This window comes from Cavia porcellus, unplaced genomic scaffold (genome assembly GCF_034190915.1).
Source record: "Cavia porcellus strain 051 isolate PalLab524CR breed Dunkin Hartley unplaced genomic scaffold, mCavPor4.1 scaffold_7, whole genome shotgun sequence".
In the NCBI taxonomy this organism is placed as follows: Eukaryota; Metazoa; Chordata; class Mammalia; order Rodentia; family Caviidae; genus Cavia; species Cavia porcellus.
In genome coordinates this window covers 13481089-13505413 of record NW_026947490.1, presented here as the reverse complement: position 1 = coordinate 13505413, position 24325 = coordinate 13481089, and the positions used below count along the sequence as shown (strand labels likewise).

The window sequence follows — 24325 nt, the reverse complement described above, 5'->3', positions numbered from 1 at the left end:
TAAGCACATGGGCATGTGAATGCTATGGGAAATTGCAGAAATCCAGCCCTAGAGTATCTTGTATTAAGACAGTGCATGCATTCCATTGCAAAATACACTATATGGTCATACAGTGGGAGATTGTTTTCAAAACATTCAAGTCCCTCCTTCCTTCTCCTCATCACTTTACCACACCACCATCCAATTCAATACATTGTCTGTTCCTCATATACCACTATTTTCTGCATCAGAGTCTTCACACATTGCCTGATACCTGCTTGTCCTCATCTTGTTCTAGTTTTCCTTTATTGAGTATCTTCATGCAGACACAATCTGACAGCCCTTCTCTTTCTTCTATCCCTCCATATGTGGCCTTCTGATTCAGGGCTTCCTTGTTCTTGATGCCTAGGACACAGGTCAGCACCTATGTCCAATTTCTACAAACCAAAGTCCAGGGAATTCAGTATACCAAAGGGTCACATGAGCTAATGCATGATTCCTCCCTTTTTGCCATTCAGGGGATGGTTCTAAGATGCTAATTGTGCAATTTATTATAAGAGAAGTCCACTGACAATAATCAGCTTCACTTAGCATCACCCCATCTCAGTAAAACAACCTCAACCTCTCCATCCTCTATCACTTCATCACACTTGTCCTTCACTTTTCTTTAATAAAAAGGAAACATGTTCTACCTTCTTAGGCTAAGCCATATTCAATTTCTGCCTACCACCAACAAGTCTCTACTATTATCTCTTGCTTAAGTTTGGGCATATTTCTCCTAGTAGAACTTTATTCCTAACTTCATTAAAAAGTTCACTATCCCTTTTTAAAAAGTAAACATTTAAACTCATAAATCAACTTATTTCATTTCCTTCCTTTTAAATCCTCAAATAGCTATGGGTACCTCTTAGAATAAGATACAAATTCCTTACCAAGGCTTTCACTGACCAAGAGGAATTAACTTTACCCAACTCTTCAAAGTTATCCCACATAAAACATGTGTAAAGTATGAAGTAACAATGTATTTTTATTTTTATTTCACTTTATGTTACTTGTGAAAAGTCGATTGTTGAGCCAGCACAGGCAGGGAGAAACAGCCAGATCCACCCGTGTGCCCACCACCATCTGAAGGCTTACTTCCCTCAGGTAACTAGTGGGGACAGGAGAAACAGTCAACCCCCTACACACACACACTGCACACTCACCACCATCAGAATGCTTTCTTCCTGTAGGCAACAGCTCAGGCATGGAGAAACAGCCAGGCCTGCCACCGTCCAGATGTGTACCTCCCTCAATTAACTAGTGTGAGCAGGGAAAATGGTCAGATACACCAAATGCACCCACAAGCCACCATCAGAGATGCTTTCTTCCCATAGAGAGTCAGCATGAGCTGGGAGAACCATACATGCACACCCCAGTGCATCTGCCATCATGAAGGAGTCCCAGTGTAGCCACCCAGACTGAGAGAAGAAACAACCCTGTCACCATGCATGCATGGTCATCAGAAAAGCCTTTCTACAACTGGATGGGTCTCAATAACCCCACTCCACCACCTCTACAGGAACCTAGGTTCAGAGAAACCTGGTACCAGGCCTAATCCCATACACTGCAGAGGGACAGTCAATGTGGAAAGTTTCTGGGACTCTACAACCAATTTGCTGGGAGAAACCCAGGGAAATGAATATGAAAGAGCAAAATGCAATATCAGACCTCCAGCCCACACAGAACAAGTCTGGGAGATTTACACATGAAAGAAAGGGAAAGTCACACACCTAAAATCTAGCAACTGAAGCAAAGAAATAACTTTATATAAAACTGATCATATCAGAAATAATATCTCAAGTAAAAACAGAAATTACAAATATAGTGAAAGAATTGCAGAGTATAGCTAACTAAATTACAGATTTCTTAAAAACCACAGGAAAATGAGGAGCACCTTGAATGAACATTATAGGGAGGAAGTACAATACATGAAAAAGATTCAAAGAGATACCAAGGAAATTAAAATCGCCATTGAAAGCCAGAAAAATCACTTGAAACAGATGGAAGGTAGGCTTTCAGACCTTGAAGACAGGATTGTAGGTAGAGATCATGAAAGAAAAGATCTCTTAAAAATAACAAGGAACCAGGGAATAACAATGCAAAGGCTACAAGACAGAGCAAAAAAAAATAGTTTAAGAATGAGAGGAGTCAGTTAAAAAGCAGGGCCAACACAAATGACATAAAAAGACTATTTACTGAAGTACCATCAGAAAATTCAAACACAGAAAAAGCACCTAAAATACAAATAAGTGGGGCATTTAGAACCCCAACTATCCATAACCAAACTATATCTATACCCAGACATATAATAATCAAGATCCCAGAAGCTCAGCACAAGACCAGAACACTAAAGGCTTTCTGAGAAAAGAAACTGATCACCTGTAAAGGAGAACCCACCAGAATCACGACAGACTTCTCAACACAAATTATCAAGTCAAGAAGGGTTTGGAGTAAAATGTTTCAAATCCTGAAAGAAAACAACTTCCAAAAAAAAAAAAAAAAACAGAAAGAAAGAAAGCAGTTTCCAACCCAGATTGATGTACCCTGCAAAACTATCTTTCAAAAATGATGGAAAAATAAGATATTTCCATGATAAAGAACAACTGAAGAAATTTGTGACCATCAAACCAACCCTGCAAAGAGCACTAGAGGATACTACAGAGAGAAATGAAGATGACCAGAGATCCAGGAATAGCAGCAGAGGGGGACTGCCAAACAGGGCAAGCAATTGAACAGAGGGCAAAAGTGCAGCCCAGCAGCAGGAGGACAGCATGACAGATATTAGCCAATACATGTTGATTGTAATCATTGATGTAAATGGCCTCAATTCACTAATAAAAAGAAACACAGGGAGAGTGGATCAAGAAACAAGTTCCATCAATATGCTGTGTACAATAAATACATTGAACCTGAGAAGAAATCCATAAGCCAAAAGTCAAAGGAGAGAAAACAATATTCTATGTGACAGGAAACCAGAAAAAAGCAAGAATATCTTGTCCATCAATCACAGAAAGGAGAAGAAAGCCATGGGATTTTCATACAGTGAGAGCTATTCATCTATAATGGATAATTTCAAGGCTCTTGTATGTAACTGGATGCAACTGGAGACCATGCTCTTGGATGAAATTATTCACACTCATATGGGTGAACATTGTGTTATCTCCTAGTGTAAAAAACTGAAGGAGTTGGTGGGATTCAAAATATACAATAAGGAGGAGGTAAAGATGGTGGATCGATAAGCAGAGAATACAGAGTCTCTCTGAGACAGACAATGCAGATGCCAGAATAAAACATCATGGAAAGGTCTGGACAGAGGGAGATGGATCCTCCTGGCACAGGAAGAAACCAAAGGGAAAAGAAATCAAAGGGAAGAAACCAAACATGCAGTCCTGGGGCTACCATTGGAGCAGCTAAGATTAGTGGCCACGGTGCTCTCGCTGGAGTGCCTGAACTCCCACAACTGCAACTTGCCTGAGCTGCCTTAACTGATGCCACTGTGACTCACTGCATCCACAGTTGCACTGAAGTCAGAGGTTGGTGAGCTCAATGGAGAACAGAGCTGCAAGGTACCTACATTGACCCACGGTGAATGCTGTGAATAAGACACTCCCATGGGAAACACTTGATCAACTGGATGACATTTTGGAATCAAGTAGGATGGGCAGGAACAAGGAACAGCAGTGACTTCATTGAGTTGTAACCTTCCCAGACCAGATTCATAGGATCTGGTTGGCCAGGGTCATGCCCCTGGCCAGGACCCAGTAAGTTGTCCCAAACAAATTCTATACATGTGGCACACTAACACAGTGAAGGCCCCCCACAGGTTGACTGACATGCAGGGGAGGGTCCAGCATACACCACCGCTGTTTGCACCTCGATGACCAACAGTAAACTGGGGAGGGCAGAAATCCCTAGCCAGCACACTTCAGAAGAACTATAACCAACAAGGAAAGGGGGTGGGACCTCCTCTATACACCTTTGGGGAAGAAACCAAAAACATGATAAGAGAAAGAAATAAGAAAAATTCCCCCCAGCCCTGAGAATATTGATCCAGGGGAGGTAAATACAAAAGAGACTGAGGGCAGCAAACAGGCAATATCTGGCATCAGTGGACATAAAGAGATATCTTCAAGACCTCAAACATGAAATATTTAATTAAGTAAAGCAAGATATAAGTAGATTAATAAAAGAAATGCTAAGCACCTCTCAAGAAGACACAGACAGAATAATGGAGGAACACAAAAAAAAGGAGAGAACCATTTGATGAAGAGTATAAAGAAAACCTAGAATACATGAAGCAGATTCAAAGAGATTACCTGGAAATTAAAAACTCCACGGAAAGCTGGCAAAACTGCTTGAATGAAACTAAGGATAGACTATCAAAACTTGAAGACAGGTTTGCAATGTGTGATCATGAAAGGAAAGATCTCTTAAAAATAACAAGAAAACAGGCAGTAGCAATACAAAGGCTAGCAGATAACAAAAGCATCTATAACTAAAGAATAAAGAAATGTGAATGAAGAAGCAGGGGTACAAAGAAACTACAAAGGCTATTCACAGGAATAATTAAGGAAAACTTCCCAAGCACAGGAAAAGGAAATGATATTCAGATGTATGAGACATACAGAACTCCAGCCACCTACAACCAAAACAAAGCTACACCCAGGCATATAATAATTAAGTTCCCAGAAATTCAATATAAGAACAGAATATTAAAAGCTGTCATAGAAAAAAAACCCGATCATCTATAAAGGAAACCCCAACAAAATTATGGCAAACTTCTCAATACAGACCATCAAATCAAGAATAGCTTGGAGCAAAGTATTCTAAACCCTGAAAGAAAATAACCTCCAGCCCAGATTGATGTACCCTGAAAAACTGACTCTAGAAATTAATGGAAAAATAAGATGCTTCCAAGACAAAGAACAACTGGGGGAATTAGCAACCACCAATCCAACCCTACAGAGAATACTGAAGGACATTCTAGAGAGAGAAATAAAGTACCAGGATTTCAGGTAGAGTGGAAAAGAGGCCTCAATGAATGGGGCAGAAAGTGGAATGAAGAAGAGGAGCAGACGTCTAATGGCAGAAAAATAGCATAGCAGAAATGAGGCAGAGAAGGTTGGCTATAATCTCTAATATATATGGCCTTGATATACTAAAAAAAAAAAGAAACACAGGCAGAGTAGATCAGGAGGTAAGGTCCACTGAGATACTCTGTGTAGGAAATACAATTAACCTGAAAAAGGGTTTATGGACCAAAAATTAAGAGGTCCTTCCTTTCTTCCTTCTACCCTCAAATTTAAAAATAAATAAAAGGGTTGAAAGTACAGCTCAGTGCACAGGCCCTGGGCTCAACCCTCAGTTCATAAAATAAAATAAAATAACCAAGCAGCAGAGTGGGAATCATTGTGTGAGAAATTATGGAACAGCTCAGCTTGATGCAGATTGGGGAGCTAAGATAGCAAAAGTGGGCCATGAGGAGTTTAATAGATAACAAGGGTGCTTAAACCCTGGTGGGTGGGAGGGGTATTGCAAAATGGGGTCGGCAGGACACTTGCCTGAAGTAGATCCTACAAGAACAAAAAGGGCAGTCCAAAGTCATATCTCATGGAGCAGAGGAATCAGAGGAGCCTGACCAAAGTTAGGCGAAGGAGTTGTACTCCTCGGTAGCGGGCTTTATTAAAACACACACACACACACACACACACACACACACACACACACACACACAATCTCTCAAGGGCACACGCCAGTTGGATCCCCTCATGTCAGTCACACTGTCCTGCAGCCAGGGTCCCTGGAACTCAGCACCACTATCACCAGCCTCCACTCTGCTGCAGACCATTCAAATGCAATCAGCTTCAGTATCTTTCCAAGTGCTTCCCTAGGCTGCACTCTTCCCTCCTGCTGCCTCACTGTCTCTGGTTCTATCAGTGCTGGCACCCACCGTTCTCTGGGACGCAGCTGCATCGGCCAGGTCCAGGCCAGCGCTCACTCCTGTCTTCTGTTGTTCCAAAGCACAGAGCACACAGGAAGCTGCTAGGACTGGTTCTGCAAGAGGAGGTGCCTAGAAAAGAGTGGCTGCCAGGAAACCTTCTCCATTGGTCTCACTGAGTGAAGACCTCAGAATTTCAGCACTGTGGAGACACCAGGTCACAAGTCCCAGAACCTGTAGGCTGCTCATGCCAGTCCTACAACTGTCACTGAACCTTCAGATTCTGGGATGAGGATGCTTTGTCTAGAGAGCCACAGCTCAGAAAATCCACAGCAGTATTCAAACCCCTGTAACCGGCTAAGACCCAGCCTAAAGTCCTGCCCATCCTCCGGAAGAAGCTCTAGAGATAGGACACTTGAGAAGACACTGGATTATCAAGGAGAGGCTGATGACAAGATCTGGGACAAGACAGTTTAATGAAGACGGGGGAGGGCACTGAGCATGAGCTGCACTGCCAGAGGAACAGGAAAACAGGCCTGCACGGGGCTCTTTCCAGATGCTGCTGCCCTCCTCTTCTCTCTCCTCCTCTGGTTTCCCCATCTAGGGACAAGTACATGTTGAAGCATCTAAGGGGTATACATGAAGAAGAATGGGCCTGACACTGTAAGAAAGTTCAAGCGGCATTCCTTCTTCCCTTTGGTCACCTCTTCCAGGAATAGTCCACATGCCAAGCACTAAAAGACACTGGTCAGATTGACACATCCTAAAGACAATCTGTCTGGAAATGGCAACTCAAAACAAACCTAAGGGTTAGATTTTTTTACCCACTCTTGGACAATCTGAGGGAGACTGTGTCTGTGAAAGAAACAGACATCTATACATACCAATGTGCAGTCTTTTCCAAGGCTGTCTAAGGCCTCCGCATGGCTCACCTGATGGTTCTGTCACAGAAGGGCAAACATACAGAGACCCCTGCCTTGATTTATTTTATTAATTTTTTGTGGTGCCAAGGATTAAACCCAGGGCCTTTTACTAAGCTATACAACTAGACCGTTTAAAGTTTTTAGAGAAGATCTCCTAAGTCACTAAATTGCCTGGGCTGGGCTTGAACATGCAATATTCCTGCCTCAGATTCCCAACATGATTATAGACATATACACTGTGCCATGCATTTAACTAGTCTGATTTCTAATTCATGTAGTTCAGCCTTACTTAGCTCAGGATAGCCTTCACACTTCTCTCCTACCATGGAAGCCAGGGAATAGAACTTAGGGGTGAGTAGGCAGTCAAAATTCCCAGGGCATCAACTCTTGTGCCTTTGCAGTCTTCAAATGGCCATTCTAGAGCTGTCTGAGGCTTCACTGAAAACTCTGGTTCGCCATTCTCTACCTGCTCCTCCACAATGACAAAACCCTTACAGTTCAAGTCCCAAAGAAGGAAATGATTCTGGTACCCTGGGCTGTCTGACCATAGGGACACTTCTGCTTTGGAGCTTATGAGGTCCTCTAGCCCTGATCTAGGCATTATTAGTAGAAAAGATTTAAAGAATCCCCAAATTTACCTTCTCAGGTTTCATGCATTTACTATCAAGTTATTATACCAATAATGTACAATTTGTAATAGAAGAAAAAAAACCATACAAAATTCTAGTACCCTAATGATTTATTTCTCTATCATCTATTTCTAAGCTATAATAAGCATATGCGCACACATCTTTACAGGAAAGAGAGTGATCTATTTTATGGCTTCTTTTTGCCATATTGTAAGCATTTTCAACATGGCAACAAAACCCTTGTAATTACAAGTCAGAGTGACTGAACAGAATAAATTAGAAATCCTCAATGAAGAACAAAGTGGGGCTAGGGAAGTGGCCAGGTAAACACAACTACTAATTATTTCATAGTTTGAACAACTAAAGCAACACATTTTTCTTCAAAGTACCATTTTCAATCCTAGAAGCAGGTTTTAGTCTTAGCAAAGATGCTGTCACTCTTCCTTCAGTAGCAAATGTTCTGTCCAGTTTCCCACGAGTCCTCCGAGGACTATAACAGAGAAACAATTCCACCAAGCAAACTCCAGCTCTGTGGTTGTTGTGGTATATGGGGTTGTGCACTGGGAAGTCTTTGCTGATACAGAAAACGGCTGGTTGAAAACTCCTTCCAACAGCTTCTCTTCCTGACTACACTCACAAGGTCTGATTCTAATAAGCATTTGCTTCTAGAAAGTAGATGGATGCTCCCTATTAAAGGTTTCCTTCTAATGATCACTTACTGACTACATCCAAATTCTGGCATGCTGAAAAATGGTAGATGTCTTGATGGAAGTGCTCTTCACATTCTCATGTTTTATTCCCATGTATGCACTATCATGACTGGACTGGCTTTATGATCCTTGAAGTCTTTTTCACATTTACCATCTAATGTTTTCTCCAGCAGTTCCTAAATAATGAGCTTAACTAGGCTATAGAATGTCTTACAATAACCAATTCTCTAGGTAGCTTAAGGACCAGGAAGTCACATCTGAAGCTGCACCACCTTTGTGCAGTTTTTTAGTCAATTGGGAGAAGTATGGTCATCTGCATTCTTTATGTTTCCACAGGATGCTGTTCAAGATGTGCTCTCTGATGTCGAACAAGGGATGAGCTCCTCCTGAATGACTTCTCACACCGAGGACACTGGTGGGGGCTCTCCCTATTATGTAGTCTCTGATGAACTGCCAGATGAGAGTTCTGCTTAAAGGACTTCCCACACTGCAGACACCGGTATGGAGATTCCTTAGTGTGAATCCTCTGGTGCTTGGTTAGACAGGAGCTGTCCCGGAAAGCTTTGCCACACTGATTACACTCATAGGGCTTCTCGCCAGTATGAGTCCTCTGGTGCCGGATGAGGCCGGCAATGTTTCTGAAAAGCTTCTGACACTGGTTACAGCCATAGGGCTTCTCACCAGTATGAATCCTCTGGTGTCTGATGAGATATGCACTCTCAATGAATGTCTTCCCACACTCTTTACACTCATAAGGTTTCTCCCCAGAATGGATTTTTTGATGCACAATGAGGTGAGAATTACGGTTGAAGGATTTCCCACACTCCATACACTCAAAAGGCTTCTCTCCAGTGTGAGTTCTCTCATGCTGGGTAAGGTATGAGCCATCTCGGAAAGCCTTTCCACACTTACTGCACTCATAGGGCTTTTCACCTGTATGGATTCTGAGATGCACAGTAAGGTGAGAGATATCAGTGAAGGGTTTCCCACACTCATTGCATCTATATGGTTTCTCTCCTGTATGAGTCCTTTGATGCAAAATCAAAGATGAATTTCGGTTAAAGGTTTTTCCACATTCTAGACATTCGTAAGGCTTCTCACCTGTGTGAATCCTCTGGTGCTGAGTCAGAGCTGACCCATCACTAAAAGCTTTCCCACATTTATTGCATTTATATGGCTTTTCACCTGTGTGGATCCTTTGATGCACAATCAAGTTGTAGTTCTTGGAAAAAGATTTTCCACACTCATTACAGGTATAAGGTTTCTCTCCAGTGTGTGTTCGGTGATGCAGAACTAGAGAAGAGTTGCGTTTGAAGCATTTGCCACATTCAGTACATTTGTATGGTTTCTCAGTGAGGTGACTCCTCCTGTTCTCACTCAGAGACGAGCTCAAGGCAAAGATGTGCCCAAAGTCATTGTCTTCATACAGTTTCTTTCCTCTTTTTATTATTTTTTGATCACCAATTTGGGCAAAATGGTTGATGGATTTAACATTTTCAGGGTATTTACAGGGCTTGTCTCTCATTTGATTTCTTTCAAACTGAGTAACTTCCAAGGAGTGGTGGAAGGATTTTCCACAGGCATCATTGTCACCAGTTCTCTTGCTTGCATACTTTTTGGAGTAATTGTGTAAAGCTCGGTCACAGTCTAACATTTTGGCATCTGCCTCATGGAAACCATTTAATGTAGAAACTCTCTGAGACAGTGGAAGGCTCCAACTTGCACTCAAATGCTCGCCAAAGCCAAGATATTCAGAAACTGCTTCCTGAACCTCTGGTTTCTCCTGAAGTACACCAGATTGCCTCAGCTGTCTCTTGTGGTTCTCAGAATCCCAGTTGCCACCTACAACCAGCAAGGAGGGGTCATCTCTCACAAATCCTTCCATTTCCATATCACAAGACAATTCTTCCATGGGAACCTTCTGAGCCACTGTTGTCAATTTCATGTCCAAAGCTGAGAAGCAAAGAGAAAGAAGGCAGAGTGAGCTTCACAAACCTGTGTCTTGAAGAGTATAGGAAAGGATGATGGGTTAAATGGGTGATTGTATAATTTCACTTGTTTCCTTTTTAAAATTCCTATCTGTGAAAGGGAAAGACAAAACTGAGAGCAGAGAAATAAAGCCAAAACCAGGTTCCAAGAAAAGCACAGTATTTTATCCTCTCTGACAATAGTCAAGATAAGCCTCAGGAATACCATCAAAAGGATTAGCTGGAGATATAAAACAGGCCAGATATCATTACTCATCATGGTCACCATCCTGGCCCCTGAGTGTGTTCACAATACCAGTGACCACACCAACAATCCATATATATTCCCAACATATTTCTAACTGCACACACACAGAGTAAGAAGGTCCTGCCTAGCTCTGTGATCAGAGATCTGCCTTCTCACTGGAAAAACAGCACAAACTGGTTGCCTGAAAGTTCAGGATCTGACTTCTGGATCTATTAGAGACTCTTCTGCTATGCTGTGAAGAAAACTGTATCCTGCTTGAGCTTTTCAGCCTAGAGGATGAGCAGCTCTCTGTAAAGGGCTCCTCATATATTCATCATTGTCAATTTTTTTTCACCATCCTGTCCCACTCCTACTTTATAATATTGAGACAACTGGTATTTCTGACCTTTTAAATTAAAATGTTTATTACAGTCAGACATGACTATTTTACTTTATTCTGTGAGCCTCTGACATAACAGATTATTACTTAAGTATATCACCAGCTACCACCAACATATTCTATCCATTGTTCCTAAAATCTCATTTATATAAAGAATTATTTGTATTTTAAGGTAGTGGTATTATTTTTAACTAAGATGAATACGTACAAAATATTTATAAAATGAAGGAATTCATGTTATTTTTAGAAGAGCTATTAAATCTCTAGTTTTCTCTTTCCTATTTAACTAATTTGATGGATTGGCTGAATTATCAAAAGAACAGCTGCAGTGTTACTTGACTAAAGCAGAATGTTTTACTATAAAGATACTACTTTATGTATTAAGAAAGATCTATATTTTTTATTTGATTTCCTTTTTCAGTCTGAAAAAACAGCTTGATAATGTTTGCCACCTGTCATCTACATACAATAACTTAAGGGTTTTTTCCCTTCATCAAAAGATAATACACACAGCTTTAAACCAAGTTAACTCTTATACTTGGTTTTCTTATCTAAAATAATCAGATTTGGAGGAACTGCTGGACAAGGCTCCCCCAAGTATCCACTGATAGGACTTTGGCAATTTTCCCAGAGCCTTATAGTGGCATACCCAACAAACATTGTTAAATATTACTATAATATATTTATATTGGCTATAATCAAATAGTTAAGTTCTCTATGTGTAAAACAATTAGTTCTTCTTAAGATATTACAATGTTCTTGGTTAAACTTACAAAATTAAAGAACAAAAGTTCTTTCTTATTTACCAGTGCATATTTGTAGTATATACATTTTATAATCATCCTGGGGAGTAGGTACATATATGAAATATAATCTGTCTCCTTTTTTTAATCCTCTGCCCTCTCCCTTCTTCTCTAATTCCCTTTCATTTGCATTCTTATTAATATTATTAATCTTAGCTCATGCATATGGCACACAGTGTTCATATTCATTAAGGTTATTAGGTTCCTGTACATGGCATAGCTTTATTCTACTTATTTTCCCTTCTGCTTTCCCTTATTCCTCAAAGGTTCGCATTGTACTTAGTCTCTTGTGTTCTCCATTGTTAACCTTTTGATTACATTAATTATTGCTAACCTCACAGTGTATTAAATGTATTTGTTTTTCCCAAGTATCCAGGCCTTCAAATATGCAAAGCTGAATAAAACAAATTATGATGGTGACTTTCTAACTAAAGTTGTTTGTGGTGGTTAAGAATATTTATAATTGCTTTAAAATTGTGTTAAAACAGTATATAAGTTATAGTTGCCAAACAACATTTCCAGACATTTTAAACCTTCCATGAGTTCCTTATAGGTCACAGATCCCTAGATATAAAAATCTGTAGGGGACATTTCAAGGTAAAGTCCAGCTGTTATGTACAACTCCTTTTTCCTGCCTTCCTCATCTGCTAATAAAGATTAAAATAGCTATGTATTAGCAACAAGGATGCTTGTTCTGGATATAAACAACAGATCTCTGTATGACTGGAAAAGATACACAGGCAAGTCATGACAAAAACAAGTCAGGCAGGCTGCAGTTTTGGGCCATGCCGCACATGCGATGTGACCTTACAGTACATTTAGGCAGTTCATGAAGGACCTAAACAGGGAACCTAATAAAAACCTCATCTTTTCTGTTTTTTCTTGTCTTCCTTTCCTTTTCTCTTTATCTCTCTCCAAAAATATACAAGGGGTGTTTTAGGGCTGTCTCCTATAAATTGCTATATAGCCTCCCATATTTGGGCAGAGCTACAGATCTCCATACTTTGGAAATTGAAGACCAATATCTAAGCAAGTTATGTACTGACCACGTCCTCCATGTTATCTTCCCTCAGGCTGAAAAGTCTCCTAACCCAGACCCCACCTCTGGAGTTCACAGTTCATCAGTTATGACCCAGTGTTCAACCCAGTTTCAACCTGGTGTTGATGAAGACCTAAAAAGAGGATTAAGCTCCTCCCAAATTGAGAAGAACCTAATCAAATGTTCCTGAAATAAGACCATCACACAAACAGCAGAAAAAGATGGACTCACTACACTTGAACTAAGGGGCTAACAGAGGAAACTGGGGAAAGTGTAGAACAAATTCAGTGGGATATGTAAGGATCAAGTAAGGATATTTTGATACTAAAATTAAGAGACCAAAAAAGTTCAATAATGAAGGGTGTCCTGGTTTAGCTGATCAGTTTAGTTCCCTTCAGGCAGAAAAAATACTGCAAATTAATGATGAAAAGGTATCAAAAGCCCACAAAATGAGGTAATTCTATCCAGTTAAGATGCTAATAAACATAACTAGAACTTCTAAACCTCAAACCATGAAACTTGACTCTGTCAAGCTTGGCCCTGTGAGAATTTGAAAATTCAAAGACAACTCTCACAGATCCGATAAACACTCCTACAGTGTTAGGATGGGGAAGTGCACAGACATCCCATGTTCCCTCCTCTCCTTGATGTATGGTGGCCCACTCAAAAACAAGGATAGCTAGCTGATATAAAATCATCAGGAGTAAAATGCTTTTTAAAAGTTACACTTGTATAAATGTTCTACCCCTCCAATTGTCAGAAATTACAATGTAATCCAGCATTCCTGACTCTTGGTAATGCAGCTTCACTAGATCAGAACTCTGAGGTAGCACACAATCAGTGGACTAGGGACAGGTGTTCCTGAAGAGAATCCAACAGGATCCCTAACCCTTCAAGTTGTAACTAACTTCACCAAAGAGATTCCCACCCCATGTGCAGAAGAGTTCCTTCAAAGTGACCCTCAAAGAATAAAAATAGAAGTTAAACACAGACAAACTCTAGAGATAGACACTGGAGATGGAGATACAAATGCTTGGCTCAAATGGGTAAAATTCTCAGTGTGTGTCCTTAATAAGGGTGACTGCTACACTGCCAGTCATCCATAGGCACAGGTCGTTTCGTTTCCCCTCAGCAGAAATACAGACCATCAGGGATTGTGCTGCATGTTCGCCCTGTACCAGCACAAAGATGCATGAGGAAATGAGACCTTTAAGAACTTCCCATTGGTTTTCTCTGCACTGCCAAAGTCCAACCTGAGAGTGGGTCCCTCCTTCAATATAGGAAGTATGAATCACTCATCTTCCCTTTCTAGGCAAGGAGTTTCATAAACTCATAGCAGAGCTTAAGATGTACACCAAATCTTGAACATCACTGGAAGACCAGATAGTCACAATCACCCTGCTTTCCATGTACACTCTACTGACATCTGGTGATTTTGTGGATAATGGAACATTTTTGGTAGACTCCCATCTAATTGTACAGGAACCTGTACTTTAGTCTAACTAGCTATCTCATTCAACTTAGCATTACACAAGTAGCCCTAGAAGGATCTCAGTCATAAGAGTAATAGGTCAAAAACTGGTTCATTTGATTCAACTATTTATATTGATTCAATTGGAGTTTCTCAAAGAGTTTTCAATGAGTTCAAGGACCAGAAGGAAATAGTTACAGACTCTGAGTCAACACTATTCTGGCGGTCCACAATTAATAAAAAGACTGGATTAAATATATATTATAATTAAAGATTCCTCACTAGATATGCCCTACAAGGAATAGGCAGGCAGTTGGATGCGACCAGTCAAATGCGCTAAAAAAACAGAATTGCACAGATACAATACCAACAGAAAAAAAGAGCTGTCTATGTCATGATGAGTGGGAAATGTTGTACCTTCATTCTCAATAATACAGCTCCTGATGGAACTATTACACAGGCTTTTGAGAGATTATCAACCCTAGCTAAAGGAGCTGGTGGAGAATGATCGAATTGATAACTATTTTAACATGTGTACACTCAACAAGGTTAATGTATGTCCTAGATCACATGCACAACCACAAAGGATTTGTATCTGTTTAATTTATAGGAGCTCAGATGTCCAGCAATATTAAGTTTCTAAGGAATAACCTCTGAAACCAAAAATCACGTTCTCCTAAAACAACTCCCAGCTAAAAAGTCTAATCATTTCAAATCACAGTCCTGTAATCCCACCACCATGAGATGCTGAGTCAAAAGGATCTCAGGTTCAAAAACAGCCTGGGCAATGCAGAGATATAGTGAAACCCTATCCAAGCCCCAGTACCACACACAAAAAAATTATAAAATAGAAGAAGCAAAGAATGAGAAAGAAAAGCTAAGAAAAATTAAATCTCAAAAGATAATTTGGACTAAGTGCGGAGTTGGACCTGGCGAAAGGATAACAAAACCCTATACTGAAACCACGACTATGACAGATAAAACTATAAAAGCAATACCTTCCTACAAGAAATTTTACTAGAGCATGACAAACAGCTCCTGTAAATCATACATAAGAGGACAGTTCCTGAAATATCTAAGACCACTCTTTAGCAAACATAAGGAAAGGAGAAAGAAGAGTGGAGAATTCCTCCACCTGATTAAAGACTCTTCTTTAGTTTCAATAACTAAGCAACCCAGTGAAGGAAAGAGAACAGAGGTCCAAACAAACTTGGTAGGTGGCAAAGGGAGCCTCACACCTCGGTAGGAGTGGGTATTTCTTTTAATGTCTTTTCAGATCAAAAAACACTACAATTCCAAATGTACAATCCCAAACACACATAATTATACATTCCAAATGGTCAAAACACCAATATGTTACAATGCAGGCAAAAACCTAATACATAAAAAAAAAAATCTTGAGAATGATTAGAATACACAAGTAAAGAACACTTTTGAGTTAATAAGTGTCTTAACACATAGATGGCATAAAACAGATTTGAAATATCTTAAAGTATCAAAATGAGCAATACATCACAAATATAAGACTAAGAAAAAATGAAAAATGATAAAGAATTATTATACCACCCCCAGGATGATTTACCAGTTACTGGGAGAAATGTGGAGAGCATTGGCAAACAGCACTAATACAAGACCAGTCTGCCTACCACCATGTAACTCCTGATACAGTGCATCGCATTGAGGGACATGGTTGCACTCATACACTCTCCTGTGGAGGATGCAGAACCTGATTTATGTGACCATCAACTAAACACCGAGGGACAGTGTATAAAATAACTCATCCACACCTTTTCTTTTTTTGATTTTATAGTGATGAGAATTAAACCCAGGGCTTTGCCCATTCTAGAAAATTGCCCTGCCACAACACTGCCTCCCAGGCCTTTTTAAAATTTTATTTTACTATAGGATCATCACAAAGTTGGTCAGACTGGGCTCAAGCTTGCAGTACTCCAATCTCAGGCTCTTGAGCAGCAGGGCCAGCAGGCATCAGCCGCCATGCCCAGTAGGTAGTTCTTTTAAAAACTTCAGCGTCAAGCTGGGGATTTTAGTTCAGTGGCATAACTGCCTACCTGGCAAGTGCAAGATCCTGAGTTTGATCCCCAGCACAAAAAAAAAAAAAAAAAGATATGGTAAAAACATCTGTGTTGGGCTGGGGATTTAGCTCAGTGGCATAAGCGCCTGCCTTGCAAATGCATGGTTGTGAGTTTGATTCCTGGTACCGGTTTAAAAAAAAAAAAAACTGTGTCACTGGGCATGGTAGCACATTTTTGCAATCCTAACATGTGGGAGGTTGGAGGAGGAGGATCACTGTGAGTTTGAGACCAGCCTAGGCTACACAGCAAGTTGAAGGCCAGCCTGAAATACATAGTGAGACCCTGCCTCATAAAAATCAAAAGAAAACCAAAAATATTAAATTACATTAAAATTTTTAAAAATTAGCGTTACAGAAGAAAAAGCAAGAACACTCAATTAAAGCTTGAAGAAGCTAGCCCTGGTGTCACAGGCCTGTAATCCTAGCACTTTAGGAAGCCAAGACAAGATGACTGGAATCATCCTGATAAATTAGCAATTCAGAAAAGTCTTGTCTTGGGCCAGGAACTTAGCTCAGCAGCACAGCACCATCTGCTAAGCATGAGGTCCTGAGTTCGATGTAAAAAAAATATATATATATCCTGTCTCAAAAAATAAGACTGGAAAACGTATGACAGCTCAAAGCCCCCCCCCCCCCCAAAATTGAAGAGACTTACAAAGACCTAACAAGCCAGGCATAGTGGCACACTTGGGAAGCACTTGGGAGACAGAGCAGGTTGTGGTTGGGTTACACAGTGAATTCAAGGCCAGCCTAAACAGCATAGCAAGACCCTGTCTCAAAACAAACAAACAAACAAAAACCCACCTAACAACTAGATGCAACATATGATCCTGGATTAAACTGAATATATACTGTATCATTTTGAGGGGAGGGTCTTGAAACAGGTTTTCTCTCTAATCCAGGCTGGCCTTGAACTAACTGCTGGGATTATAGGCATGTGATACCACACTCAGCTAGACTGTATAATATTACACAAGAACTCCTTATCAATAATAAAGTAGTTGAACACGATAACAGCATTGTAGTTTGTTTGAGAATGGTCTTCTTAGGATAGCCAGGCAAAAGCATTTCAAGGTACACTGTCATGATGCCTGCAATACATTTTCAGGAATTCAATAAAAAAATAAGTGTATGTAAAATATGCCTGTATCACATCAGACCACATCATATACTATATGTATATAAAATATAAAGTGCATGTGCTTAAAAATGGAAAAAAGGTGAAATTGATGTAGCAAAAGTGATAGCTTTATATCTGAATGCTTGAATGATTCCTGCAACTTCTCTGGAGGAATGAAACTTTTCAAAATAAACTAGATAGAAAGGGAGAAAGAAGTAAAAACATAAAGTTGCCTGGCACTGGGAAAAAAAGAGGACAAACTGGGGGCTGGTTTTCAAAACATTTTTTTAGAAGCCAGAGCTTAAGGACATTTCCAGAGTGATTGTAATTTTTAATAAAGGTTTAACATGTTTCAAAGCTCTGCCATTCACACCATGAAGATCTGTGCATTTCATGGTAAGCCAATTTTGCCTCCAAAACTAGTATTTTAAAGCCAGACACACACAGTGGCACATGCATGTAATTCCCACTACTCAGGAGGCTGAGGCAACAGCATGGCAACCTCTGAGACCAGTGTCAGAAATTCAGCAAGATCCTATCTGAAAATAAACTTTAAAAATAAAAAGGGATGAAAGTGCTGATCAGTGGATTTCATCTCCCAACATGAAAAAAAAAATAAAAAGAAAAAGCAATACTTAATTCTATTTCATGTTAAATATAAGGAAAGGTCTGAGGAAAAAATACAGAGATAGATGCAACTTATTTTGAAATGTAAAAAAAAAAAAGGCAAAAAGAAGAAAGGACAGGGTATAGCAATCGCAGAAGACATTCTCTATTCTAATATTGTCCAATGCTCGGGTCTTCCAGCTCTTCCGTATGCAGAAAACTTACAAAATATTGCGAGCGGGGAGCTGACTAAGGAAATAAAATTGTAAACCAAGAAAGATGGCTGTGAAAAGGATGCTAAACAAGTACGGATGTGGGATGTAATCATGTACCGCAAACATGTGTTAATAAAAATGAGAAAAAAAACGTAATTTGAGTAAACTTTTAAAGGAATAATTGTTTGATTTCCCTTGGACTTAGGAGGATTGAATTTATAATTTGCTTTTCCTGATTAAGCTTAGACTTGTAGATTCTAAAATCTCTTTAGTACACGTTTAAACATGTTTTCTTGGCTAACACAAAAGAAAACAAAACATGCGGGAAAAGTAAACAGCACAAGGCTGCGACGTGGGTCCAGGCGACAGACACCTGCCGGTTCTCGCCGGAGCCGCCTCGCCGGCTGGGCCTGAGACCAGGGGTTCCTAAGTGCCGGGGATACCCATGCCGCGGTAACAGCCGCTTACGTCCAGGGCCAACCCGCCCGGGCCGCCCACTGCCCGCATGAACTCGTACGCAGATGCTCCGCTCGCTCGCCACCATACCGGCACCGGGCAGCTGCCCCTCCCACGTCACCACCAGTGAGAAAACGAGGAAACGGAAAGGAGACGAGCAGCTGTACTCACCACAGACAAGCGGTGGCAGCCATGTTCACAGACACTGCGCCGACGCGAGCCCTCTTAACCGGATGTGCGCGTTGGCTCTGGGACGACCAAGAAGGGGCGTGGTGGCGCCTCGGACCAGCGTGCGCGCTCTCGCTGGCCGCCCAGTCTTTTTGTCCGCACGGGAGCGGGTGTTTTTCTCCAGCCGCTGGTCCGGTGTTCCTGAGGAGGAGGCTACGGTGTGCCGCCTGGGCTGCTTCGGGCTCTGCTCCCCATGTCCTGCGCCGCCCGGCAGGTACTCCAACCCCAGGCCTGAGCCGTGCTGTCCGTGCTGCGTATGGAACCTTAGTTTTAATTACTAAGTAATTTGCTTGAATAGTTTTACGTCTTAATTTGTTTTATTTTGAGAAAACTGTTAAAATTCACCTCAGGATGTCTCCTTACTTGACAGTATAATTTTTTTGGAAGTGAAGCAGCTACATATCTTCAGAACAGGACGGCCGAGGACTGCAGATGGCTCAGCGATGGCGGTGCAGGCTTGCAGTCCCGCTATAGGGTGGTGAGGCCCGAGTGGGAGCCCAAGGCCAGCTGAGAAACTGGGGGAGGTGGGGCAGAAATGCGGCTTATGATGGAAGAAATCACAAATTAGTAAAGCGGGGGTTTTGTGGCGAGGAGTGAAGCCAGGGACTCCCACCTCTGAGGCACGTGCTCAGTCGCTGGGCTCCAGCCCCAGCCCGTGGTGTTTTTTGGGTTTTTGTCCTTAATGATTTTCTACTAGTTAATTACAGACGAAAGTGTATGTAAATAACTATAATTACATAGTTCTTTAAATTATACCAGCATTTAAATTTTTTATAGGATTTCTAAACAGGCTGTCTTGTCACAGGCTCCCAAATACTTCATGTGGGATGACAGGGATGTCACCATGCCCAGCATTGTTTTTTGTTTTTTATGGTCTATTATGAGGTGTACATACATTTAGGGTTGTTGTATCTTCTTGATGAATTTGATCATTTATAATTATGGAGTATCCTTTCTTATACCAGTATTTTCCTTGTTCTGAAGTTTGCTTAGCTTGATAATTACCTAGCCACTCCAGCCTCTTACTATATTTGCCATGTATATTTTCCCACTTTTGCTTAAACTTAATCTATTGCATCATATTTCAAATGGAATACAAACAGTTCCTGGGTTCTTTGTTGTTGTTTTAAATTCTGACAGTATTTTTTTACACAAGACTATGTCTTGTGTAGTTCATATAACCCAGATTGGCCTCAAACTCACAGCAATCTCCTGCCTCAACCTCCAGAGTGGTGGTATTACAGTTGTGTACCACCATGTCTGGTGACAATTTTAATTGATGTGTTTAGAGCATTCACATTTAATGTAATTATTGATACAGTTCAGTTTAGGCCTACCATTTTGTTATTTTCTGTTTGTCACTTCTGATTCGTTGTTGTTGTTCCTGATTTCCCTTTTCTGCCTTGTTTGTATTATGACATTTTAGATTATATATTGGTGTTTTAGCTGTGTAGCTTTGTACTGAGATTTTTATTAGTGCCCATCAGTTATTAGAGCATTGTATTTCATTTTGGCAGATTGGTACACACCTCATATCTTTTGATCATCTTCATCCCAATCACCTTTCTTGCCCTGTCACCTCATATTTGTATTTTTTTTTCAATGATTGTTCCGGGGATTGTGATTACAATGGACTGAATGTTTGCTTCCCACCAAAATCCATGTGTTGATGCCTAATTTCCCTTTGTCAGTATATCTAGCAGTGGGGCTCTGAGAGATGATTAGGTCATGAGTTTGGTCACCTTTCATGAATAAGGTTGGGTTAGGGTTAAGATTAGTATTAGAGTCCAGAGCTGCACACCTCCCTCTGACTGCAATCAGTGCCTAGAGAATAGTCCCTTCAGTAATGATATGATCTTTCAGCAGAACGTAAACAACATGATGAAGTTGGAGACCAGCAGCAGATACCTGGGAAGAGTTGCACCTGTTATGGCTTAACTCTAACCAGTGCACCTCCTCTTGTTCTGTATGCGCCGATAGGGTTAAGTTTCTGATCCTCGTAAAAACTGAAGTTTCAGCTTCTTGTAACTTTCTACCCCTTTCCACATGTTATTGCTAATGAGCTGTCCCGAGATAATTAACTTTCTACTTTCTTCTCCGCATGTTATTGCAAATGTGCTATTCCGAGATAATGTTTATCCGCAGGATGGGAGTAACGAAATGCACCAAAAGCTCCAGATGTTATCAGAACTAAGTCGGCAGCTTTACAGTTTCCAGATGCTGTCAGGAATAAGTCAACAGCTTAACAGCTCTGTGGGTTGTTTTTTTGTTTGTTTGTTTGTTTTCTCTCTCTCTCTCTTGCTTTTAAAATCCCTTTCTTCAGCCTCTGTGGGGTGCAGTCTCTGGGTTGATCCTAAGGGGGCTGCATAGCAGGGCCTGAATTAAAAGCCTTTGCTCCAAATTTCTTGATTCCTTGCTTCTTTGGATTTTGTTCCAGGGTCTGAGCTATCTCATGCCCATATTCACCACAGTGAGGAGTACACAATAGGTCTGCCACAGTGTCTCATACCATGGTAGCAAGGCAGGTCAACTGACCTTATTGTGACCATGCATTATGGAAGGACAAAAGATAGGTGGAGACAAAGGTTTAGAGACAAAAAATGTATCCTTTCTGACCCCCTCCCATGTTCTCATTGCTGGTCTGCGCCTTTTGGGCCCTGGATTTCATTTGTATTGCTCACTAATTCCAGACAGTATAGGCTCTGAGGGTTTAGCTGGTTTGCTGTTCCCTCCCCATCCTGCAGCAGTATACTCAGTGACACTTTTCACATTACTCACTGGATAGGGGAGAGAAAGGTAAAGGAGCCATGATAAATCCACAAATAACAACACGAAATGAAGGGAGAGGAAAAAAGGGGAAGGAAAGGAGACAAGTAAAAACAAAAAGAATTAAGATACATCATGTACACGTACCAAATACAATGAAACTGGTCATTATGCATCACAAACATACCATATGTAAATGTTTCTGAGTCACACAATGATCAACTAGCCAGCTACCAGAGGGAGCAGCACTTGTTTTTCTTTAGCTTGCCTTGGGCAGCTGGAGCATGAGCAACTTTGTTGCTTTGGTTGCCACACCTCCCTACACCCAAGTCTCTGTTGGGCTTTCTCCACCTGCAATTCTTTAATCCTCTTTTCTGAGTACAGTATTCTTCCCTATAGGTTCATCTTTGGGGTATATGGTTATACCAGGTCACTGAGTGTCTATCAGAAGTTACACCAATGCCATGGGAAGACCCTGTTGCTGGTGGTACTAGTGGGGAACAAGGCAGATCTTTCTCTGGACAGAGAGGTGCAGGAAGTCCAAGAGAAGAAACTAGCAGAGCCCTGGAGTGCAACACGCATAGAGTCATCTTGCTTAAGAGAATGGGTTGATTCAAAGCATCACCACCAGAGTCATCCAGGCCGATGACTCCACCAATGACTCTGTCGATGCTGTCGGATGTGAACTCTCAGGCACAGGGTGACTACCTCATTTCTGCCATCAGTGCTCCTTAAGCTCCAGCAGGGGCAGACTCTTAAGACTTAATGGATATGGTTGCAGTGTGTCTGAGGCCCTATGGACACACAGTGTGGTACCCTCATATTGACACACTTTCCCTAGGTTCCAGTAGTCTGGTGTCAACGTTTACAAAAGGGCAGGGATGTCTCGTGGGTACCAGTCCCTATCCCCCTTTTTGATAAATGAATTTTTTAGAATATGCATGGTTGGTATTTGAGTTGTGGGCATTTACCAAGAGCTCATCCATCTGTGTAGGTCTTGAGTGTTGGGCGGATAAGGAGGGCTAAGGACTGCTGAAATAGAGGTGGCTGCCTGGAATAACAATGTATATATGCAAACAAATTGAGAAATATTTTTAAATGAAATACCAGCAATATACCAAGTAAATTCTCCCAAGTCTGTGTTTTTCTTGACCTCATCACCCTTTCTCCCAAGAAAGAATTCAAAATTGTCTGCCAATAGACCAGTAAAGAACTTGCATTATATGTTCTTTCCCATTTGTTTTCTCTATTGGACCAAACCATGGAGTGGTGGTGAGGTGGTCTAGGGCTGCTCATGGCTACCCCTGCCTCTGCCCAGAGGGATCCTTAGAACTTGACCAACAGTCCCAGTTTTACAAGTACCTTGGTATGTGTCTCTGGCAGATGCCCCACCTTGGTGATACAGCAGCCTTTTCTTCTACCCACAGCCCATGAGGGTGCCATCTCCAGGAAGTCACTGTTTACAAAAACTTTGCCAGAATTCTGGCAACCACCTGTCATCCTGTGGCTCCTTTAGAGTTCAACTCAATGACAGGAACCATCCTTGGGCTTCCTCCTTTGGGTATCTATCCAGTGATTCTCTGAAGACCTTATCAACAGGGACACCCAAGAGATCCTATCTTCTCAGTTCCTCACCAGATCTCCAGCTACTGATGCCAGTGGACTTTTCCTAGAACTTCTTAAAACAAAAGACATTGTTCTCAGATTCTCCTTGGGAAAAAGAAAGAATTCTGTTGTGAAGATGAAAACTAAACAGGAAAACACTGAAAAACTATTCTCTTTCTCTTACTGGCTGGCAACTTACTATAGCACAAAGAGATACAATGAGAGCTACTAAGGTCCCCAGATCTCTCACTGCATGCATCAGTGGGGCACGGAAGCAGTAGGGGAATCTGATCAAGGCCTTCTCTGTCTTCCCTCTTAAAGGGCATGTAAGAGTCCTGCATCCCCTTGATTCCCCTCATGAGACTGCCAAGTAGAGGCTACAGAAAAGCCCCACCTTGCCCAGGACTGGCTTAGTATCTCTGTTGAGTGGATCCATAAGGGGATGGGTGGTTGCCATTCTGAATGCAGATAAAGAACGCTTAGAATCAAATACTAAGATTATCAAGACATTATTCCATGTGAAAGATGAATTGTGTTTCTGTGTGTGTGTGCACATGCGTATTCATGCATATACACATCCTTCTGATAGGATGGTGAATGGGCAGGGAGCCCTGAAACAAGGAAAGGAAACTAGAGAAGTTGACTCTTCCTGCCTCAGTTACCTGCCAGAGGGCTGAGCAGCACGGTGTTTGTGTAATTAGCATGAACAGATAGGCATGAGGAGTTGGGACAGACGAAGGTCAGCATTCATGGCCCAGCCTCTCCCCTACCTGCTCATTTTTCAACCATGGTGCAGATATTGGATGTTATTGGTAGGTGGAAAGAAAGATTTGAACGAAGATATGGGTAGGACCTGGCTGAGATGTCATTTAGGAAAGTGTGGTCACCGCAGGCCCCTGGGCTGGGGGACACACTTGTTATCTGGCCCTGTTCTTCTGGGCCAGGGATAGCTCAGTGGCACAGAACCTGCCTGGCAAGTGCAAGGTCCTAAATTCGATCCCAGTATCAATATTTTAGTGCCAGAGATATAGTTCCAGTGGCATGTGCCTGCCTGGCAAGCACAAGGTCATAAGTTTGATTCTTGGTACC

The 24325-nt window shown here is 41.3% G+C and overlaps 1 protein-coding gene and 1 long non-coding RNA gene across 3 annotated transcripts in view; one reads left to right on the top strand and one right to left on the bottom strand.

Annotated features, from left to right (window-relative positions):
* Nucleotides 1-7603: 7603 nt before the first annotated feature.
* Znf329 (zinc finger protein 329) overlaps nucleotides 7604-24325 on the bottom strand; it is a 41518-nt gene continuing 24796 nt past the window's right edge. Inside the window, exons 1-2 of one of the 2 annotated variants that reach the window (XM_023563988.2) lie at nucleotides 18809-18974; nucleotides 7604-10174 (exon numbers count right to left, since the gene is read on the bottom strand). In XM_023563988.2, coding sequence (XP_023419756.2) covers nucleotides 8544-10166 — 1623 coding nt within the window. In that variant the 5' untranslated portion in view covers nucleotides 10167-10174; nucleotides 18809-18974 and the 3' untranslated portion in view covers nucleotides 7604-8543. Of the gene's footprint in view, nucleotides 10175-18808; nucleotides 18975-24325 lie in introns of those variants that run through there. The other variant, XM_063252555.1, reaches the window with a different exon arrangement.
* On the top strand, nucleotides 18952-22766 carry LOC134476837 (uncharacterized). The gene is made up of 2 exons (XR_010048601.1): nucleotides 18952-19079; nucleotides 22031-22766. It is a non-coding gene; the product is annotated as an uncharacterized LOC134476837 (long non-coding RNA).